General features: G+C 45.3%; 1 protein-coding gene across 2 annotated transcripts in view; it reads left to right on the top strand.

The window, feature by feature from the left end:
- Nucleotides 1-24294, top strand: part of BANK1 (B cell scaffold protein with ankyrin repeats 1) — a 562852-nt gene that overhangs the window by 396856 nt on the left and 141702 nt on the right. For both annotated transcript variants that reach the window (XM_075609123.1, XM_075609132.1), the window contains exons 8-9: nucleotides 6880-6967; nucleotides 11223-11456. In XM_075609123.1, coding sequence (XP_075465238.1) covers nucleotides 6880-6967; nucleotides 11223-11456 — 322 coding nt within the window. The remainder of the gene's footprint in view (nucleotides 1-6879; nucleotides 6968-11222; nucleotides 11457-24294) is intronic.

Raw genomic sequence — 24294 nt, 5'->3', positions numbered from 1 at the left:
CGGTGGCCGGAACAGTAGGAGCGTAGTATGGGTCACAAGCAGAGGTCCGAGGCAGGTGGCAGATAGCGTAGTCAGGTAACAAGCAGAGGTCGGCAACGAGGAGACTGGAACAGGACAGGGGAGCAGGAACAGGTCTGGGAACAGGGACTGAGACAGGGAGCAGGGACTGAGACCAGGAAACAAACAGGGACAAGCCAGATTACCAGCAAGGGCCTTTACTATGAACAGAATCAAATACAGGACTGGTACAGGAACAGATCAGGATCAGAGACAGAAGCATGTGCATAGGAGTCTGACTCAAAACAAAGGCAAGGAACCAAACAGGAAGCAGAATTATAAGACAGAGAGAGGAGCAACAAGAAGACAGAGGAACCCCAGAGCAGACAGAAAGCAGCAGCACACCCGGTGGACAAGGAAAGGAACTATGGCTAGGCAGAATGTCTAGGATACCCTGACACAGATTTTGCCAACTAGTATTTCAAAAGAGTGTGGGCCCGGGGGGGCAATTAAACAGGGTAAATTGTAAGGTATCAGCAATATAAAATATCACTCCTCCTCCTATCTTTGACCTATCTTTCCTAGAAATGGAGTATCACTAAATGGCGATATTTGCATCGGGGGTTTTAGAGCTTAGCCATGTTTCATTGAGAACGATGGCTTTGGGTTCATGCATAAGGCACCATGCTCTTAGTTCATCCAGTTTGGGCAGCAGGCTCCAGATATTTATATGGGCGACAGATAGACCTTTTTGGAATTTGAAGGGGGTATTCTCAGGGGCACGGGACAGAGTTGAAAAGGAAGGGCCTGGGTAAGTTCAATATCACCTGCTAAAGAGAGTAATAGTATGAGTAGAAATTTGAGTAGTTGTTTGTAGTGAGCTGGTGGTTGTTGTGCTGGTTTTCAGAGTTCTCCACCAACATGTAGATAGTGCAAGGCTTTTGAGTAATCCAGGGTGTATTGAGAAGTTGGGTGAACTCTGGTAGGAGGGTCTCACCTTTAAGAGTCTTTGATAACACCGCAGTGGTCTGGTCCCAGACCATAGGCCGCAATCACCACACAACATCTTCCTTGAGTACCTGACACTACAGTAAAATGGGTAAGCGTCCCTATCTAAGGGGGCCTTTCATGAAGAAGCTACATGTGATTGGGACCTATCTGGGACCTAAGGGGATTCTGTGGCCTAGTCTGAGTGCCACTGACACTCAGACCCTACCTTCCCCTTGTCTGTCCTGGTTCCAACTGTGAAGCCTCTGCGTATGTGTGATACTTCTAATGGCCGCCGGGTGCTCTGCTGCGCATGCGTAAGCCTCCCTGACATGGTGGTGCCCGGTACCGCCGCTCGCCGTGGGTCTCTGGCAACCCACTCTCCCGCATCAACCAACCCGCACCCGCGACTATCCCCGCCACCACTGGAGGGTGAGGAGGGGGGAACGCGTGCGAATTAACTGGGGGACTAGCGGGACCTGGTTACACAAAGAAGCTTTTTTGTCTCTTATAGAGATTTTCGAAAGATTAAGGGATTGTAAAGTATGAAGAGAAGTTTCACTTTAGCTGTCAAATACAGTTGTTTCTAGGTTCTCAGCTCAAGGTCACAGCTAATGATATCCTGCCCATAAATAAAGCTGGTGGGAGAGTTTTTTCATGGACCGCCCCAAGACTTGAATAAGCTCCCAACTGCTCTAAGAAATCAGAAAGCTTTGCATCCATTCAGAAAGGAAACAAAAACCTTCCTTTTTAAACGAAGCATGACAGACCCCAATACCCTGGTAGCCAGCTTTCCTGCTTCCATTCGTGCTTTCCACCCTTTGTTGATCTTCCTCGCCGTTCCCCAATATGTTTTCAGTGGTTCCCAATTGTAGGTCTAGGATGGATGTCCTCCCTAAGTTCCGACACATGCTCTAGTACCTGGTTTTCTTGGTGAGTAGCACATTAGAAAAAGTTCAAAATAAATAAAACACAGTACATAAATCCATGGGACAAACAAACGTACTTAATTTTCATATAAATTCCATTGACATGTCTTAATCTATTTTCTATGCCATTAAAACCTAAACTGTAAATTTAAAATGTACATTTCTATCAGTGCCTATGTACAGTAGGTGTAGGAAAAAGACTAATTTTAGCTATATTCTTTGGTAACTCTGTTGCTACAGGTGAATATTGTTTGCTTTAGGTGGCAGTATTAAACGGTACAGTTCTTACCTCAAGAAGAGATGGGCGAATCCGCCCAAATCCGTCTCCCAGGCTTTCTCGCGCATTTTCCCCCCAAAATTCGTTACACCTTGTAAAATCCGCTGACGGATTTGGTCGGTCTTAATCCGCATGGATTCATCAAAATCCACCATTGGATACAACCTGTGGAAGGATTTGTAGAATCCAATCCACGGATTCAGCAATCAACTGGATTGCTGGATCCGTGGATTGGATTCTACAAATCCATCCACGGGTTGTGGAATCCATGGAGTGTATTGGTAATAATAATAAAAAAATCCGCAAAATGCCAATCATCCTTTTTGAGATTGATCCGCGGAAATCCACAGGCTAAAGGAACCATCCAATCCGCTGCGGATCCAAGGCTGCCCCCAAAAATGTGCCCATCTCTAGTCTTACCTCAAAAAGAGTAATACATAGCTAAGTGGCTCCAAAGTCTACCAAGAGTATTAAATACTGCTGCTGTACAGTTAATGGCCTGATAGGGCAGTTTTTTTTTCTAGGACGTTATGTGCTATAGAATTCATATGCACTACCCAGTGGTTCGAGCAACAATTTCTAGACTCCAGATTGAGCAGATAATATTTTTGGTAAATTTCTGTTACAAAGGATCATCTAGCCTGACATTTATTCCCCAGAGAATGGATACAGTATATACAGTAACACAGTCACGTTGACAAGGCAACTTTTTTTTATAAAGTAAAAACAATTAAGCCCTTAGCCATTAGTAGTGTAAAAAAAAACAGAGGCAGAGAGGTAGATCAAAAGTTCCATTAAATCACTGATCAAGGAAATTGATTGGGCTTAAAAAATGATTTGTTTTCCCCCTGTCTTTACTTGAGCAATTATTCACTCATCTTTAGGTAACAGCCAGTTGTGTTATTGCTGCTAGCTTGCAAATGGAAGACTCCCATCCCAGAATTAATGGTTCATGTTTGGTTTACTTTCCAAATAAAGTTCTGAAACTTGAGAACTGCATCTTTAATTTGCAATTCTTATGATACATTCAGCAGTGAGACTGTGTGGGGCTTGTATAATGAGTACTGTAATATATGGTACCCTAAAAGACAGACAAGCCACTCAAACCACCCATAATAAACTTGCCAAGAACAATTATGGTGTGTGGTCATTAGATATGGGTGAAATTTTTTGGTGAATTTGGATCCGCAGCGGGTCGGCCAGTTCCATTGGTCCGCGGATTTCAGCAAGTCAATCTCAAAAAGGGCAATTCACATTTTGCGGATTTTTATTATTACAGGCATACCCTGCTTTAAGGACACTCACTTTCAGTACACTCGCGAGTAAGTATATTTCGCTCAATAGGAAAACAGCAGCTCACGCATGCGCCTGTCAGCACGTCCTGAACAGCAATACTGGCTCCCTACCTGTACCGAAGCTGTGCACAAGCGGGGAGACTATAAAGCCTGTTACACATGCGTTATTTACATCAGTTATCCACGTATATGACGATTGCAGTACAGTACGTGCATCAAAAGTGGGAAAAAGGGAGTGCTTCACTTTAAGTACATTTTCACTTTACATACATGCTCCGGTCCCATTGCGTACGTTAATGTGGGGTATGCCTGTATTACCAATACACTCAGCTGATTCCACAACCCGTGGACGGATTTGTACAATTAAATCTGAGAATACAGTACAACGATCTGTTGGCTGATTCTGATTAATCCAATGGCGGGTTTTGGAGAATCCATGTGGATTAAAACTGACCAAATCCCTTTGCGGATTTCACACCGCAAAACGCATTTCGATGGAAAAAAGCGAGAAAATTGGATTTGACCATCTCTAGTGATCATATATACTTTATATGCCCAACTAGTACTATTAGTGTTATAAAACTAGAGATGCTGTTCAATTTATATTTTGTTTGGGCGCAAGGGAATGGAGCCCAACCGCGGCATGCTCACAGTCCCCCACGCCCACAAGCCCAATAATGCTGGCTGCCCTGAAGGAATTAACGCAGTGGTGGTCCCTGCTTCTGAATTGGACTCCCGCTGCGTTAAGCTAAGGTCGGTGGCATGCTGCGCTGACCCACGTTCATGCTCGTCAGTGTGCCCCTGCAGCCGCAATGAGAGTGGCTTTAGCAGGGGCTCGCGCACGCTTCCACAGGCGTGCGGAAGCGTAGCCAGCAAATTTTTTTTCCGTTTAAGTGCTCACGGGAGCACAGGGCCAGTCACGTGAGTGGTTCGCCCAATGAGGGCAAACCAGCTCTGTGACATCACTGGCCCGCCCCTGAAATGCCCCCGGATGGCGCGCGAACTAAGGCCAGGGAAAGCACCCGCTTTCCCTCAGCCTCCGCGTACCTCTGCACGGCTGAAGTCTCTATGGACTCAGCCTAACAGCTGTGCAGCTGTGTCTCCCCAAACAGCTCTTACAGCAGATCTTACTATTTTTAATGTTTAAATACACAGTATTGAAACAGGGGGTCTCCGGTGCTGAACCACATTCATTTCAGCTCTGGGAACCCTCTGCTTCCTGAGGTACAGACCCTCTGTATGGGTTGCCAGTATCTCCTGCAAGTTTATATCTCCTGTGTCATGGTCCACGTGACCGGGACATTTTAACTGCCCCAAGATACTGGCACTGCATATGGAAGCTTATAACTCAGGAAGCATAGCATCCCTCGACCTGTAATTCATGCGGTTCAGCTCCAGAGACCCCCTGCTTCAATCCTATGTGCGAACAATATTGTGATCGGCTGTACAAAAGGTGCAGGGAGACACAGAGAGAGGGACTGCTTCTCGCTGATCTCTCTGCGCCGCTTTTAGACTGGTGTTTATGATTATTCAGAAGCAGGGACCCCAATTGTGTTACTCCTTCTGGGAAATTAACTCTGCGCTGGGCCGTGATTAAGGGCTCACCTAGGCCTTGTTCCACTAGCTCCAAGTGCCGCACATAGAAATGGAATCACGCCACATCTGTACTGTACTGTACATCTACACCAACTCAAATACTAGCAGTATCCCATTTATGTTTTTTTTACTTTGTTCTTGTAATTCTAATTTAAAATAATTGTATTGTTAGTAAATATTGTATCCATTCTAAGGTCTGTATTTCATTTTGCCATTACTGGTAATATCAAACATTTTACAAAGGGGCGTTAGATTGTAACAATGAATACATTAACAACATAATATGTATTTATAATCTGGTGACAGTTCTAACTCATCAAGTATGCTACAGTACATTCTTATAGCAGCAAATCTACATAGAGGAGCAAAATAGTTCCGTACAAATTCAAACATTTAATTAATTCTTGCAATAGCGCAGTTTGTTATACTCTAAGAGGATATATAATCCAAAGCAGCCATTTGGGCAATATAGCCTAAGTGGTCTATTCATTAAAATGTGATAATGGCATTTCAGGGCAAAACATTTTTTTCTCACAGGAATGCATCACTTCATATTTATTAAGCAATTATCGCATATCAAACCATGTGGTAAGAAGAATGCACATTTCTCAAGTATAATTTTTCTCTCGCTCTTCCTCTCACTCACTTATCTGCTCTCAAGCGAAAGCTAAAATTCGACTTTCCAAACGACATTATATCAAATGGGTACAACCCGGGCATTTAACGTATGCAAACAAGATTTTTTTTCTGCGGCTGTTTTTCTGCAAGGAGAAATATGAATGAATTCGGAAAAAATGTCAAAATTTTCTGCAATAGTATCCTTCAGAATACTGTATTGTATTGTATGTCTTTATTGATATAGCGCCAAAAGTGTACTCAGCGCTTCTCAAAGAATACAGTACAGGGAATTATAATAATACAATAAGTGCAGCAAAATCAGAAAATAGGAAAGGAAATCCCTGCCCAGGAGAGCTTACAATCTAAGAGGTTTGATGGGGAACTTACAGAGACAGTATGTGGGGGAATAAGTGCTGAAGATGGCAGTGCTTGGTCACAATTTGTGGTAGGAGTGACTGAGTGTGGGACAGTAACCATGAGTGCAGACTATTGGGATGCTTGAATTATGGGGCAAGTTTTAAGGTTAGTCAAATAACTTAAGGGTTAACACACTTTACAGGAGAAGAGATGGCAGGGAGGCATGGGTGAAATCAATTGTGTATGTCTGGCTTCAGGGTTAGGGGAGATCCCCAGCAGCAGGAAGGAGAAGATAGAGGGTATGAATAGAGGATTTGTGGGGGTGCTTTTTATTGAGGGGTAAAGAAGTTGTTGGGAGAGAGGTGTATAAATAATGGTGCAGTGGGAAGTGGGGAAGTTGGAAAGAACAGAGACGTTCACCAAGGAGTGAGGAAACAGTAAACAGAAAAAGCAATAGGGAGGGCATAGTGAGATGCAGGAGGAGAGATTCCAAGTTATTGGAGTATAGGAAGAGCACACAGAATCACATCTTTTCAAATGTTAAGTTCTCACAGTTGCAAAGGTGTTGTGCAGAGTCCTGATCTTCCTCCAATTTCAACTCCAAAATGAACTCTGCCACACACTTTAACTGGGACACTTAAGATGGGACACCCAGCCAAATGGCTTCACAGCCAAGATAGCCTATCTTAAATACTCTATTCACATGCAATTGAATAACAATTAAGGGAGGGGTTTGCCTATTCAGCTCAATGAAACATACCCCAATAGTCAATTAAATCTTAATACTGAAGAATGAACGTTTGTTTTTTATATTAATTTATAGCACAAGGCGGAAACTAAAGAGTATAATGAAGTGCAAGAGGAGGAGTATGAACATGAAGAAATGTATGTACGCATGGAATCATATGTTGGTAAGTCAACACAATTTCACTCTTTTGGTACAGTACATGCACTTAATTTTTAAATGAATGGATTTTTCGCATTTGGCTCTATGTCTATTTATTGTAGAGTTGAAATGTTGACTACATCTGGAGTAACTATAGTTAATATACATTTGTACCATTAAGTGAATGCCAAGACACTGGGATTAGAAAGGGGATTAGAAAGGGTTAAAGAGAAAAATTATAATTTGTGTTAATGTAAATAACAATACAATATCTCAGATGTAGGTGATAATAGTCTAAATAATGTATGACTTTTCCATGTTGGCAAAAGTAGTAAAGTAAATATCGAAGTTTATCATAATGTACGCAGGGGTGAGCAAACTTTTTATGTCTAGCCCCCCTTTTCATCCATGAAATTTCTCGGGCCCTCCCTGCCTGATATAATCAAAATCACATGATGTCAGAGCACGTGAGCTGGTTCAGCCAATGAGGCGAATCAGCTTTGTGACGCCCCCCGCCACGCGTCTACAATCTCCTGCAGCCAAGTTCACAAATCACTTGGGCTGCAGGCGTGCGCGCAGGCAGTATACTAGTATTGGATCACTGTTTATTTTATTGTTTGCTGGCATCTGATATGTTTTTTTCTGGTGCACAAAGGCAATCCACTTGAGGGGCCATTAATCCACCTCTTTTCTACCTCCCTTCCCTCTCCCCCCCCTTTTTTTTCCCCTTCCCCTCCCTTTTCCTTCTCCCATTTTCTTTCCCCAGTGTCATCCACTCCTACCTACCAGTACTATGTATTATTTATTCCCGTTTTAAATGTGGCCCAGGGATCAGGGATCCCCATAACCAAACTCAAGGGGGGTACTGATGGATCTCCCCTGCTGATCAATACTCCCAAGTGACCCCCCTGAACCAAAGAATAACCCTGAGCCCCTCAAAACTCATCCTCCTCCCAAGCCCCTCCATTCTGCCATCTCTGTCTGACCTTCATCCCTCTGTTTATCTGGGGGGAAAGGGAGGGGGCTTCATTGATCACTTCCTGGTCCTGCTGGAGCTCCCTGGGGATAGGTGATCATGAGGCAAGGGCCTGTTCCAGCTCCACCAGGTGCTGGAAAGCCTTGCTACCAGTGTGTGTGTGCAGCTCATTGGTCTGAAAGGGGAACCACCTCTTCCCCCGACAGAACTTCCCTCCCCTCCCCCCAGCAGCAAACACAGCAAAGCATGCAGCTGAAGCTGTAACATCAATCCCTCCACGTTGCCGGCCAGACCTGCAGCGCAGTGACACTGCGCTGGGACGTTCTCCTCCCCTGGCCTCTTTGGAACTATTTCTCTTCAGCCGCCGTACCTCCGCAGCCCCCGTCTGCACTATGTTGTTGGCCGACAGCTAGGGTGACCAGACTTTCAAAAGAAAAAACCGGGACACATTTAAAAAAGGATTTATAACACAAATTACATCACTTTAAAATAAATATTATGATATTTGTCTAATAGCGTCCCCATTTATGCTGTATTATTAATCTCTCTCTCCCGCCACATCAGGACCTCTCTCCCCTCTTCCAGTCTCACTCTCTTCTCCCCCAGTCTCTCCCTCTCCCAATGTTTCTCACTCCCCCTCCAATGTCTCTCTCCCTCCCCCAGTTTTTCTCACTCTCTCCCTCCCACCAGTGCCTGTCCCTCTCCCGGTGTCTCTCTCTCTTTCCCTCCCTGCAGTGTATCTCTCTATCTCTCCCTCCAGCCAGTGTGTGTGTCTCTCCCTTCCCTCCAGTGTTTCTCTCACCTTCCCCCAGGGTCTCCCCGTCCCCCACAGTGTCTTTCTCTCTCCCTCCCCCAATATGTCTCTCACCGCCATGTCGCACTTTCACCCTCCCTCCCCATGACACACACACACACACACACACACACACACACACACACACACACGCTGCATTCAGCAAGGCAAAGCCTGTGCTGCATGAGCTATGCAGCGCAGCACCACCTTATGGCTGAAGGAGAAATTGCAGCTACCAACTGCTTTTCTCTCTGCTCCTGGCAAAATCACACCCCCCAGTTTGCGCACCGCTGATGTAAAGCATTAAAGTGGCAATTCATTTTTATTTGTTTTTTTTTTAATATATAGGTTTGAAGCAGGGGATCTCCGGAATTGAACTCCATTTCAACTCTGGGGACTCCCTGCTTTCAGAGATACTTACCTCCATAGTGGGCACCGGTAGCCACTCCAGGTATCACATTATGGCTGATTTTATATCCTGTGCCCTGCGGGGCAATAGGAAGTCATTACATCACCCGACGCAGCTTCCTATTGGCTCATGAGACGCGGAAGCTTTAAACTGCAAAGAGATACTGGCACCCCCTTTGTTACATAGTAGATGAGGCTGAAAAAAAAAAACCATACGTTCATCTAGTTTAACCTATTCTAAATTTAGAAGACAGATAGTTTATCCTATGTTTATACTTACAGTATATTGATCCAGGGGAAGGCAAAGAAAAAAACACACTGAAACATCATCTAATGATATCTCATAAGGGCAAAAATAAATTCCTTCCTGACTCCAAATATTGGCTAACCAATGTGTATGGCCGTTGTGCACTTTAGATACCTTCCTGGTCTTAGGCCAGCCCAGAGGGATCTGCCAAACTGCAACGTGGTCCCACGCCACGGTCTGCTGAATCCTCTCTTGCTCTTGTCCTCAGGCGTCCGCCTCTGGAGGGAGCTCCCGCTAGAGTGTATCCCTTTAAATATCTATTAGAATACCTGTGGTCTGGTCCCAGACCGCAGGCCACAGCTCACCACGTGGCGTCCGTCACTTGTGCAATAACACTGATACTAATATGCTAAGGGGAGCGTACCTATCTTGAGCCTTCCCTACAGCACACAAACTATAGGTGATCGGGGTGTAGCTGGGACCTGAGGGGATATCTGGCCTAGTCTAGAGGAGCATTTCTCCCTGGGCCTCACCCCTTGCTATCCTGTTCCCGGCTGAAGCACACCGTCCTTAGCGCGCCAAACGTAACTATCTCCTTCTCCGTGAAACTAGGAGCCCTATTGGCTGCTGTGCGTCAAATGGGGAGCAGCCCCTGGGGCTGCTGGGACTTGTAGTCCCTTGTGGAGCTTGTCTATGGCCTCCGCAACTATCGGCTACTATGCATGCGCAGGAACTCTATAGCGCATGCACGAGAATACAAAATGGCGGCACCCTGCATCAGCGGTCCACCGCAGAGCTACGGCACTCTGGATAAAATGGAGCAACGTTTCAGATGTCCCGGTCCTTTGTCAAGCTTGACAAAGGACTGGGAGGTACGAAACGTTGCTCCATTTTTCCTGTACTTCAACCCTGATGTTAATTTGATGCAATAAACTTGTTTATATTGGATACTTACCAGAGAGTGCTGCGGACCTTTTTTCCTGTTTATACAGTACATATATTGTGACAAAATACCCTTTTTGGTTGAAGGATTCTTATTTGGGATCCTTAAAACCCACCGTCTTAGGACCATCCAGCTCTGATTTAATGGCTTTATTTTCTTTGTCACTCCAGCAGACAAAATAAAGACAAACAAAAGAATCAAAAATAATTCCTTTCTCTATCTAAGCATTAACTAGACAGCAATTCTCTAGTCCTTTTTGGGTGGCTTCCCCACTTATCAAACAATAAAAAAAACATATCATAAACAAAACCTGTTGCAGGCTAGTGCCTGTCTCTAGCATCCAGCTCTCTTAGCTGGAATAAGGGAGAGGGGAGAACTGATTCAGTCTGGCCTGTCTTAAACTCTGTTAATTAAGGTCAGGTGATCTGCACCTGGCTGTGCTTGCAGAACCTCCCCATGATCTTTAATCCTTAGTAGGGGCAGGTATTGTTTGCCAAAGCAGGTGGTATGTACCTCCCCTCTACAATTTGACCACTGTTCCTCTCACAATATATCATTTTGATCTATTTGATTAACATTTTATGTTTCGTTTAAATATACTTTTTTTTTTAATTCTACATTTGATTTCTCTTTTCAATAAAGATTTTATTGCCTTTGGCCTGGTAAAGCCATGTTGTTTAATACACAGTGGAGTAATAAAAGCATAGCATTTTGCTATAAATATTATAGGTTGAGGTTGAAGGACAATATAGATTTTTCTTTTTTGAGTAAATTACCATCTATTGCAATAGTATGTTTCACAGATTATAATTTTTTTTTAGTGATGCTGTTATTTTCTTTCTAATGAATGAAATATGAAATGCCTTCACATGGCTCATTCTGTATGCAGTAACAAAGTATTTAACATTAACAGTTCAGCAATGCACACAAGAGTCATATGAAAATGGACAGGAAGCCAAGGAGGACCCATCCGAAGGAACTAAAGAAGATGAGCACCTTATAGTAGACAGTAAAGAGGAAAAGATGCAAAATTTAGATGATACTGATTCTTATGAAGACTTGGAAGAGAATGTTTATTGCTTTCCCATACCTTCTGACACCCCCTCTGTTCCCTCCAGAAATGAGGATCTCCACCATGTTTTTCAAGGTAACAAATCCAAATTTATAGAAATTCTTAAGGAAAATCATTTTCAGGATAGTTTAATTCTAATGGCACAACAACATTAACAATATCTGATAGCTACAGAATAAATATGAAACCTAATATATTGCACATCTGGTTATAAAATCAATGTTAAACTATTACTTTACATGTTACAAATTCATTCAATACCTGTTTGAGGAAGAAAATGTGTCTTTTAGTCATTTTAGATGTGTTATTATGGCTTTACATGGTTTAACTGGATACACAAACACACCCCTTGCTTTCAGTAACAATATTGATGTGAAATAAAATTCAAATTAAAATAACAATCAAAGTTGTGTCACACTACAAAGCATTGATTATGACTTGTGATGAGTTCCGTACGAAGATTCTTGTATTCCAAAGAGTAAATATGACCTCTGAGTGATTAATAAAATCAGCATGTTTCTTTTGTAAATTTGTTATGATTGGCATGAGATTGACATTGGAAATACGTTTTGGCTCATACAACCAAATTATGCATTTGATTTTAACTGACAAAAGCATAGATGTTATTTAACTGCAGTAAAAAAAAAAACGAATTGTTTGAATGCTTTCTGTAGATAAGGTAATATGTGATCACTGGTGTTCACTGATTGCATTCAAACTTTTCATTGGGTTCCATTGGAATTCTGGGTGGTGTGCTATTTTAAGCTACATAGTCATGTAAAATGCTTAGTAAAAAATATATAGCTACATTCATTATTGTTTACAGTATGTAGCTTAAACCTTCTTAATATTCATTAAAGGTCTGATGATTAAAATCAAATAAAAGTACATTTCACTAAAGAATCTCACTGAATTCTTCATTACATGCTTTCTTTAGTTATGTTATGGACATGTCTTAGCAATATATTGGAAAAGGGGTGTAGAAAAGCAGTAGAGGGAGAAGATGACATCTGAAAGGTATCAACATATAGGCTACTATTCAATATGCTATGAGGAAGCTATCTTCCCCTGGGTTGGGAAGCTTCCAGATTTCATTTGAATTGACAGGGAGAAGGAGTGGCTCAGTGAGTAAAGACACTAACTTTGAAGCAGGAGAACCTGGTTCAATTCCCAGTGTCGGCTCCTTGTGGTCTTGGGCAAGTCACCTTATCTCCCTGTGCCTCTGGCACCAAAAACATAGATTGTAAGTTCCTAAGGGCAGGGACCTGTGCCTTCAAAATGTCTCTGTAAAGCGCTTATTTAAAACAAGCAGCGCTATACAAGAACATTATTATTAAATTACATGATGCATTGATTATTTTGAGATGTATCAAATTCTCTTTGCATCAATTGTTTTTAATTGTAATCCACCATACTTTTCTGGCTAACAATTTGCATCATACAAGTATGTAGAAAACGTTCTTACATTTGGCATATGTGCAAGAAGAAAATGCAGCATGCATATCAGGATTTATCAGTGATTAGCTTTTTTTTTTTATCAAGAACAATCTTGATTACATTTCTTTCCATCTCTGTGTATGACATCCTCAACTTCTCCCACCACTTGGGATATATGGTATATATGTGCGGGAAACATAATGTTACCAGGTGTGGTGCTTTACCTGTTAGGCTCACAGGGGGCCAAAGCCTCCGCCACGGGGAGCCTGGGGCATGTATAATAGTAATAGGAGTATTGTATTGTATTGTATGTCTTTATTTATATAGCGCCATTAGTGTACATAGCACTTCACAGTAGTAATACATGTGGTAATCAAATAAATAACAGATAATATAAATAACAGATCATGGGAATAAGTGCTTTAGACATAAAAGTAACATTTCGGAAGAGGAGTCCCTGCCCCGAGGAGCTTACAGTCTAATTGGTAGAACGTACAGAGACAGTAGGAGGGAGTTCTGGTAAGTGCGTCTGCCGGGGGCCAATCTTTATGTATCCTGTGTTCAGAATATCCACAGTGCTATTCATATGCTTCTTTAAGCAAGTGTGTCTTAAGGTGGGTCTTAAAGGTGGATAGAGAGGGTGCTAGTCGGGTACTGAGGGGAAGGGCATTCCAGAGGTGTGGGGCAGTAAATGAAAAAGGTTTAAGGCGGGAGAGGGCTTTAGATACAAAGGGGGTAGAAAGAAGACATCCTTGAGAAGAACGCAAGAGTCTGGATGGTGCATAGCGAGAAATTAGGGATGAGATGTAAGGAGGGGCAGAAGAATGTAAAGCTTTAAAAGTGAGGAGAAGAATGGAGTGTGAGATGCGTACTCGGTGCAGCGCCTCCACCTGCGATGGCTCCCATCAGAGGGGGAATGATCCTCGCAGGACAATTATATATATATATATATATATATATATATATATATATATATATATATATATATATATATATATATATATATATATATTGTGACAAAACGGCTTACTCCGGGGCTCCGCCGTCTGTCCGGGACTGTTAGAACACGGTCTTTTAGGGTAGGTTAAATGAGGAGACGTCACGTACTGTTCCTTTAAACAGGCTATGCCTGGTTTATTCAGTCCCAGGCACTGAGACTGCCACAGTGCAAACAGAAAACAAAGCCAAACAAAAAGCTGCTCGTCTGAGCGATAACTTAAAACTTAGATGTCCCTGACTCAGAGTTGGAAGTGGCTTGTCCACTTCCACCAACAAAATAAGTACCTTTGCAGTCTTTAGACAAACTAACAGAATGAATAAAGCGATTTGGGAAAGAGGCTTTCTCACCCCTCTGCAGTTCAGCAGCCTTCCAGGCTCTTGGGCGGGGCCCAGAGGAAACAGGAAACAGGTCTTATATACCTGAACTCTAATCAGCATGACAGGTGACAGAAAACAGGCAGCAGACAAACTGTGGAATGGAGTGCCTGTACTACGAGGCTGCCCTGTTCAGCTTAGACAGGACAGAAACTGTTCAGTATCCTGGGAGCCCTGTATATGGAGTTTATTACCAACCCCTGGTTTCTGTCACATATTCTCCCCCCCAGCTCAGACCTCGAGGGGTGAGCGACCATGGATATTAGGGAGTGCATCCTTGACAACCCGTCGGCATTGCCATGTTTGTGCCCCGACCTGTGTTCCACAGAAAATTTAAAGGGCTGTAGGCTTAGGAACCACCTGGTCACCCTAGCGTTCTTCTCCCTATTTTGACACATCCAGGTAAGGGGTGCATGATCTGTGACCAATCGGAACTTTCTCCCCAACAGATAATACTTGAGTGTCTCTACAGCCCACTTTATTGCGAGACACTCTTTCTCGACTATGGAGTAATTTTTCTCCTGGGGATTTAGTTTCCTACTTAAATAAAGGATGGGGTGCTCCTCCCCTTGAGACTCCTGGGAGAGTACCGCCCCCAGCCCTACCTCAGATGCGTCGGTTTGGACTACGAACTCTTTGGAGAAGTCAGGTGTGACCAACACTGGTTGGGCACAGAGAGCTTCTTTCAGGCTTCTAAAGGCCTGTTCGGCTTCGGGGGACCACTTTACCATTAGCGGTCCTCTTGCTTTTGTGAGGTCGGTTAGTGGGGTTGCCTTAGTTGCAAAATTGGGAATAAACCTCCTATAGTAGCCAATTAACCCCAAAAAGGTCCTTACTTGTTTTTTTGTGACTGGCCTTGGCCAATTTTGTATCGCCTCTACTTTGAGTGTTTGTGGTTTGAGTAACCCTCTACCAATAGAATACCCCAGATACTTGGCCTCCTCCAGACCAATAGTGCATTTAGCGGGGTTAGCAGTTAGTCCAGCAGACCGAACTGCGTCGAGCACAGCTTGGACCTTTGGAAGGTGGGACTGCCAATCTTCACTATGGATTACCACATCATCCAGGTAGGCGGCAGCATACCGAACATGTGGTTTTAAAATTTTATCCATCATTCTTTGGAATGTGGCGGGAGCTCCATGTAAGCCAAAAGGCAGCACCTTATATTGAAAGAGGCCGTCTGGGGTTGAGAAGGCTGTTTTTTCTTTTGCCCTTTCTGTGAGGGGAACCTGCCAGTACCCTTTTGTTAGGTCTAGGGTTGTGAGATATCGGGCTTTGCCCAGTCTCTCTACAAGTTCATCCACCCTGGGCATAGGATAAGTATCAAATTTTGACACCGCGTTTAGTTTCCGGTAGTCATTACAAAACCTTGTTGTACCGTCTGGCTTTGGGACTAAAACTATAGGGCTGTTCCACCCACTTTGGGATTCCTCAATTACGCCTAGTTTTAGCATTTTTTTAACCTCTAAACTTATAGCCTCTCTCTTGGCCTCTGGGATTCGGTACGGTTTAAGGTTAACTCGGACCCCCGGTTCAGAGACTATGTCATGTTTAATTACGTTAGTTTTACCTGGCTGTGTAGAGAAGATTTCTTTGTTCCTTCTCACTAAACTCTGGACCTCTCGTTTCTGATGCACGGACAGTGTTTCAGCTATGCTAACCTCTGGGTCAGTTTCTTGATTCTCTGACGGACCTGGGGGTACTAGGGTTAACAAGACCTCTCTATCTTTCCAGGGCTTGAGTAGGTTTATATGGTAAATTTGCTCAGGTTTCCTCCTACCTGGCTGCCTTACCCTATAATTTACTTCTCCCACTCTTTCCAAGACCTCATATGGCCCATGCCATTTAGCAAGGAATTTACTCTCCACGGTGGGAACCAGAACTAGTACCCTATCACCTGGAAAAAAAATTCTGACCCTAGCACCCTTATTATACGTATTCCTTTGTGCTTCTTGAGCTTTCTCCATGTGTTCCCTCACTATGGGTAGGACTGCAGCAATGCGGTCCTGCATTTGGGCAACATGCTCTATTACACTTCTGTAAGGGGTAACCTCGTGTTCCCAAGTTTCTTTGGCTATATCCAGTAAGCCCCTTGGATGTCGGCCATACAATAGTTCAAACGGGGAGAAGCCTGTGGATGACTGGGGAACTTCCCTAATGGCAAATAACAGGTATGGTAACAAACAGTCCCAGTTTTTCCCATCCTTATCGACCGCCCGGCGTAACATGCTCTTTAAGGTTTTATTGAACCTTTCCACTAAACCATCTGTTTGTGGATGATAGACTGAGGTTCTGAGATGCTTGATTTTTAGGAGTTTACATAGCTCTTTTGTTACTTGGGACATAAATGGTGTTCCCTGGTCAGATAAGATCTCTTTAGGAATTCCGACCCGGGAAAACAGAAGTACTAACTCTTTTGCTATGTTTTTAGCAGAGGTGCTACGTAGGGGAACTGCCTCCGGATATCGGGTAGCATAATCTAATATTACCAATATATGCTGATGTCCCCTAGCAGACTTTATTAGGGGTCCTACTAGATCCATAGCAATCCGGTCAAATGGTACCTCTATTATGGGAAGGGGTACCAATGGGCTGCGGTATGCTTTGAACGGGGCGGTGATCTGACATTCTGGGCATGAGGAACAATAGTTTGTAATTTCTGCCAGAACCCCAGGCCAATAAAAGCTTCGGAGAACCTTTTCTTTTGTCTTTTCCACCCCTAGGTGTCCCCCCAATGGATGACTATGTGCGAGGTGTAATACTACGTTACGGAATGTCCGTGGTACCAACAATTGTTTAGTTGTAACTGATTTTCTTTTATCAACCCGATATACTAGGTCGTTCTCTACCTCGAAGTAGGGGTAAGCAAGTGACCTATCTGGTTGGCCATGAGTACTATTCTGGTCCCGTATATTTCCCCTTGCTACCGCTAATGTGGGGTCCTCCCACTGGGCCTTCTTAAAACTCCCAGGACTGACCTCTAGGTCAGCGAGGGTCTTATCCTGTACTGGGGTGGTAAGTGCCTGATCAACATCTTGATTTGGGGTATTCCCTACCAAAGTAGTGATGGGGAAGGGAATTTCACAGCACTCCTCCTTTTCCCCCTTCTTATTTGGGCCCTCGTCAACATCCATTTCTGAAAAAGGGAAAGGATTTGTTTCTTCTAACCCTTCGTTATGGTCCGCTATTGAACTCTGGGCGCTATTCTGAGCTGGGGACCACATTTTTAGAAAATGGGGAAAGTCGGTCCCTATTAACACATCATGTGCCAGTTTGGGTACAACACCCACCTTGAAATCTAAAGAACCAAATTCTGTTTCAAAAAAAACATCAACAGTGGAATATTCATGATTATCCCCATGTATACAACAAATTGCCACTCTTTGTGAACTGTTTACCTGTTTCTTCTTAATGGGCAATAGGTATTCGGACACTAGTGTGACCATGCTCCCAGAGTCAAGAAGTGCCCGAACCCTCTTACCATTAACCTTTACAAATGCCCACAGATGGTTATTCAAGGGGTCCTCTGGGCTAGGGCCCATACATTGGGACAACAGCGAATAAGGTTCCACGCTGTTGCATTGCATGGGCTCATCATTTAGTGGGCAGATTTTTGCTGTGTGGCCCCTCTCATGACAATTTACACATTTTAGGTACATAGTCTGTGTCCCACTTAGAGCCTTTTCCCGGCTCCCCATGTTGGCTATTGCCCTTAGTGTGCGAACCACTGTTGCTGGAGCGGCGTGAAGGTGGTCGCCGCTCTTCAGCGCCCCTTAACCCCGGTACCCTTTTACCGTCTCTGGAAGAGTCCTGGAACCTCGGGTAGTGGGGTTGCTCCACGACTGTTGGTTGCGGGTGCTCTTCTGCTGCACTGTACCTTTCTACAAGGGCCACAAGCTCATCCGCATTGTGGGGGTCACTCCGACTGACCCAACGACGTAAGGCAGAGGGAAGTTTCCTCAAGAACTGGTCCATGACCAACCGTTCCACGATGTGGCTTGCTGAGTTGATCTCGGGTTGTAGCCACTTCCGGGCGAGGTGGATGAGGTCATACATCTGGCTTCGGGTGGCTTTATCCATCGTGAAGGACCATGCGTGAAACCTTTGGGCACGAACAGCCGTGGTTACGCCGAGGCGGGCGAGGATCTCGAACTTCAACTTTGCATAGACGTTAGCTTCGGCTGGCTCTAGATCAAAGTAAGCCTTCTGGGGTTCGCCGCTTAGGAAGGGTGCGATTAGACCAGCCCACTCAGCTTCTGGCCATCCCTCTCTCTGTGCCGTGCGTTCAAACGTGAGAAGATAGGCTTCCACATCATCCGAGGGTCCCATCTTCTGAAGGTAGTGGCTTGCCCTGGTCATTTTCGGAACTGGTGCTGCCGCTGCCAGTGGAAGGTTACTGATAGTCCCCCTCAGTTCCTGCTGTAAGCCCTGAGCGAACCGCTGTTGCTCCTCTCTCAGCAAGCGGTTTGTCTCTTGCTGGTGTGCATTCGCGTTTTGCAGGGCTTCATTCGTCTGTTGCTGGTTTGCATTCGTCTGTTGCTGGTTTGCATTCGCCTGTTGCTGGTTTGCATTAATCTCTTGCTGGGCTATTAGCAGCTGTTGCTGGGCTGCATTCGTCTGCTGCTGGTTTGCATTAGTTTCTTGCTGGGCTATTAATAGCTGTTGCTGGGTTTCATTCGCGTCTTTCTGGGCAGCGACATTGCGTACCAGCGCACCCACCACGTCTTCCATCTTGTTTGCAGAGGATGAAAAAAACTTTTTTTTTTTTCAAAGTTCTTTAACCCGCAGACCTTTTAGTGTTCTGCCCGCATTCTCCACCATATGTGACAAAACGGCTTACTCCGGGGCTCCGCCGTCTGTCCGGGACTGTTAGAACACGGTCTTTTAGGGTAGGTTAAATGATGAGACGTCACGTACTGTTCCTTTAAACAGGCTATGCCTGGTTTATTCAGTCCCAGGCACTGAGACTGCCACAGTGCAAACAGAAAACAAAGCCAAACAAAAAGCTGCTCGTCTGAGCGATAACTTAAAACTTAGATGTCCCTGACTCAGAGTTGGAAGTGGCTTGTCCACTTCCACCAACAAAATAAGTACCTTTGCAGTCTTTAGACAAACTAACAGAATGAATGAAGCGATTTGGGAAAGAGGCTTTCTCACCCCTCTGCAGTTCAGCAGCCTTGCAGGCTCTTGGGCGGGGCCCAGAGGAAACAGGTCTTATATACCTGAACTCTAATCAGCATGACAGGTGACAGAAAACAGGCAGCAGACAAACTGTGGAATGGAGTGCCTGTACTACGAGGCTGCCCTGTTCAGCTTAGACAGGACAGAAACTGTTCAGTATCCTGGGAGCCCTGTATATGGAGTTTATTACCAACCCCTGGTTTCTGTCACAATATATAGATATAGATATAGATATAGATATAGATATAGATATAGATATAGATATAGATATAGATATAGATATAGATATAGATATAGATATAGATATAGATATAGATATAGATATAGATATAGATATAGATATAGATATAGATATAGATATAGATATAGATATAGATATAGATATATAGAGAGAGAGAGAGAGAGAGAGATCACACAACAGCATGTAAAACAACCAATAACTTTACTCATGAGCATATAAACGTACTTGCATATAATATCAACCGGTGTCCCTCCCTAGAGGAGACACTAACTACAGCGTCACGCGGGACGCTATCCCCCTTACACCGGGTGATCCCACCCCGTGTCCAGTAACCCCACACAATTGTCCTCCACCCTCAAGTGAGATGAATGTGTGTGACTGTGCAGCCACTATGTCTGATAATAATAATAATATAGGATCGTTGGTGCACTTGATGATGGTTACCTGCCGAGCACTCCTGTGCCCGGGCCTGCCAAGGAGCTTCACAAAGGACCCGGAGGCTGACGAACACAGGAACTACCATCCAGGGCGATCCCACCCGGATGGCTGCTGCAACCTCTGAATGGAAACGCAGCGTCCGCTGTGTCCCTAACTGACTCTGGATACTGATAATGGGCAGGGTCCCTAAACTGGGGCCTGTCCCTACAACACTCAGCTACTATGACTCAGGGCTATCTGGGGCCTAGGGGGCTGCTGGCCTAGTGCAGGGAGTCACTGACTCCTGCACCCTACCTCCTTCCCCTAGCTGCTCCGGTGGTCACCAACTGCCCAACGTGCTGCAAGCCTTGCAGGGAGATGCTGTGGCCCTATTGGCTCCCTGGTGTCACGTGGGGTGTGCAGAGGCTCATGGGATATGTAGTCCCTTCCAAGAGCCCTTTTCCTATTGGCCAGGCCGTTTGCGCTATCACCGTGCATGCGCGAGCTGTCTGTGGGCCTCCGGCGCTTCGGGCTCCTGCGCATGCGCAACACAACTCGCAATGGTGGCGCCCTGCACCGCGAGCCGCCGGGACCGCAGCAACGTCCCCAGCAACAGGCCGCATCGTAGGAGAAGCGCGCTGCTTGCTCACCTGCCCCCGCACTTCAACCCGAGTGGCTGATGAGTACCGGAGGGGGGTTGCGCAGTGACAGGGAACCTGGCTACATCCTCCCCCTGGTAAAAACCCCAACGTCCTCACTTGGGATACATAACTCAACCATGTACAGAGATTATATAATGAAAATGCAGTTTAAAATATAACTTAGCACATTCACATCGACTCTATACGAGATTGCACAATTCTGTGAGCATCACAATCACAGATTGGATTTTGCTCAGAGACCACTGCTGAGCCTCATAATGGGGTGCCCCAATTTGATCATAGGTTACCCGAGTTGGAGGGTACCTGACTCTTTGGCTCCTTCGGAGCTGTTCTTCTGCAACTCCCTCGGGGGAGTCATAAACACAGTCCTGAGGCTCAGCCTCTTCCCTTGAGGGGAGAAATGTCTCTGAACAGTCTCTGTTAGGCACAAAGCACGGGCTCTGTGGATCCAAAGGCTGGCCTGTTGGTGCCACCTTAGTAGGCATTGGCCTACAAGGCCCTTTACCCGTAGCTCCTCCGGGAGATGCCCATTCTTTGGAGTAGTTCCTTTGAGAGGGTCCATCCATAGGATCTTCAGGAGTTTCAGAGTGGGTCTCATTATTGACAGTCTCTTGCACAAACATGAGGAAGTATGGGGAGAATCCAGTTGACTCATGTCGGGTACAATTGTACGCATGCACCAGGGCCTCCACGTGTCGACTCCATTCAGTTTTCTGAGCACTCTGTAGAGTTCCGAGCATGTCCAGTAAGGTTCGATTAAATTGTTCTGGCAGTGCATCTCCATCGGGGTGATACGGGGTTGTTCGTGATTTGGCGATGTTCAGCATTTTGAGCAGTTCTCGGATCAACGTGCTCTCAAAGTCCCGGCCTTGGTCTGAGTGAAGGCGGTTGGGAAGACCATAATGCACGAAGTACTTCTCCCATAATATTTTTGCCACTGTGATGGCTTTCTGATCTTTCGTGGGGAAGGCCTGGGCATACCGGGTGTAATGGTCCGTGATGACCAGCACGTTGCATATTCCCCGGCTATCGGGCTCAATGCACAGAAAGTCCATACACACAAGGTCCATTGGGCCAGAACTCTTCAGATTGCCCATGAGTGCTACTCTGGTAGGCAGGGTCTTGCGCAGTATACACCTAGTACAACGGTGACAGTGGCTTTCTACGGCCTCTCGCATCTTGGGCCAGAAAAAGCAGTCTCTGACCAACCCAAAGGTCTTCCCTACTCCGAGATGTCCATGCTCATCATGTAGGGACTTCAACACCATGTATTGCAAGTTCTTAGGAAGGACAAGTTGTCGCCTATCCGGGTGGTTGTGGTATTGCACCACCCGATAGAGTAAGCAGTTGTCTATTTTGAATTTATCCACTTCCCGCTTGAGCAAGGCCACCAAGTCATTGGGAGCACGCTTCAGAAGGGCTGGGTTCTTCTTTTCAATGGCTTGCCTAATAATACTAACATAGAAGGGGAGGGTTAATTCCCACTTGTGATGCTAACCAGGAGTAGGCAATGTTTGATCATGATATAAATGTATAAACATCTTCATAGCATAAGACAGTTCATAAGACTCAGGATTCCAGATAGTCAAATGTTAAACACACTCCCATAGATTTTGCCACTAGCCATATAGGTAAGTCTTATGTGGTAGTCTAGGTAACCGTGTGTAGGACTGATCACATAAATGAAGTAAATAGATTACTCACTGCTGACCTTGGGGATATCCTGGTCCTGTCCAGCGTGCTCCTACCAAGGAACAATTGAAGAGAGTACAGGAAAAACGGCGGTGCATCTGCTGCTGCTGCTGCTGAAGATTTGAAACCACAAACTGCAAACCACAAAATATCCTAGGTGCAAAAATTTATTTAGGGCATAGTAACAGCCAAAAGAACACTCTGACGCGTTTCACGTGGTATTGATAAAGCGTGGGATACCACGTGAAATGCGTCACAGTGTTCTTTTGGCTGTTACTATGCCCTAAATAAATTTTTGCACCTAGGATATTTTGTGGTTTGCAGTTTGTGGTTTAAAATCTTCAGCAGCAGCAGCAGATGCACCGCCATTTTTCCTGTACTCTAATGATACTAACGACAGGATCTCGTATTTGGTAGTCTACCAGATCTTTCCACCGTAACACTTTGTCATGCGTTATGTTCATCCCTTTTGGATCGCAGTAGGCGGCTGGGATAGCCTGCGACTGGCATCCCAAAGAATCTGCAACCCTTAATTCTGAGAAGGCAACATGATCGTTGACGATGGCGGCAGTGCTACACATAGCTCGCAACCTGGGTCCTGGGAGTTCTTCCCATTCCTCATCATCTCGAGTAGCACTTAGTCCTGGCCGTCGGGAGAGGGTGTCAGCCCCGACATTCAAGGGTCCCGGCTTATAATTCAGGGAGAAGCGGTAATTGTTCAGAGCTGCCAGCCATCGGTGTCCTGCTGCATCCAATTTGGCGAGGTATTGATCTACGTGAGGGGATTGTTATCCGTCCTTACCTCAAACGTAACCCTGTAAAGGTAATCTTGGAGCTTCTCGGTGATCACCCACTTGAGAGCCAGCAACTCCAACTTGTGGACGGGGTATCTCTGTTCACTGGGTGTCAGACTGCGGCTGATGTAGGCTACAGGCCGAAGGCCCTCGGGGTGCTTCTGGTGCAGGACGGCACCCAGTCCATTGAGACTGGCTTCCACATGCAGAAGGTATGGTTGTTCGGGATCAGCATACGCAAGCACCGGCGCTTCGGTCAGACATTTCTTCAACTTCAGGAAGGCCTGTTCACACTCAGACGTCCATTTATCACCAAACGTTGGCGGGCCGATACGGCCTTTCTTCCGGTCTCTTCGGGGTATATCTTCAACAGATTGTTCAGGGGTTTAGCTCTACTAGTGTACCCTTCCACGAAGCGACGGTAATACCCAAAAAACCAAAGGAAGGATCGTAGTTCTATGACATTCTCGGGACGCGGCCAGTTCACGACCGCTTCTACTTTGGCTGGGTCGGTGGCGATCCCTTGAGCAGACACGATGTGCCCCAAGTAGGTCACCGAGGTGTGACAAAACCGACACTTGTCGAGGGACAATTTCAACCCTTCCTTCCCAAGACGGTCTATCACTTTAAGCAGCCTTTCTTCATGCTCTTCCAGAGTTCTTCCGAAGACAATGATGTCGTCCAGGTAGACGTGACACTCCCGAGGGTTCATGTCCCCGATAGTTTCCTCCATCAGTCGTTGGAAGGTAGCAGGGGCCCCACATATACCTTGGGGCATACGTGTAAATTGGTAGAACCCCAGGGGACAGACAAAGGCTGTTTTCTCCTGATCCTCCGCATTCATGGGTACCTGATAGTACCCGGATCATAGATCGAGCACGCTGAACCATTGGCTTCCGTTTAGAGCATTCAGAATCTCTTCAATGCGAGGAAGGTTGTACTGGTCCAGTATCGTACGATTGTTCAGGGTTCGATAGTCGACACAGTCGTACGGATCCGTTCTTTTTCCTCACCACCACTACGGGTGATGCGTAGGGGCTCCGAGACTCCGTCAAAATCCCAGCGGCCCCCATTTCCTGCAAGACGTTCCTCACATCATCCACATCCCTCGGGGT

The sequence above is a fragment of the Ascaphus truei genome, chromosome 1 (assembly GCF_040206685.1).
Source record: "Ascaphus truei isolate aAscTru1 chromosome 1, aAscTru1.hap1, whole genome shotgun sequence".
Taxonomy (NCBI): Eukaryota; Metazoa; Chordata; class Amphibia; order Anura; family Ascaphidae; genus Ascaphus; species Ascaphus truei.
Note: the sequence above shows the minus strand (reverse complement) of the source record. Positions and strands in the feature narration are given on the sequence as shown.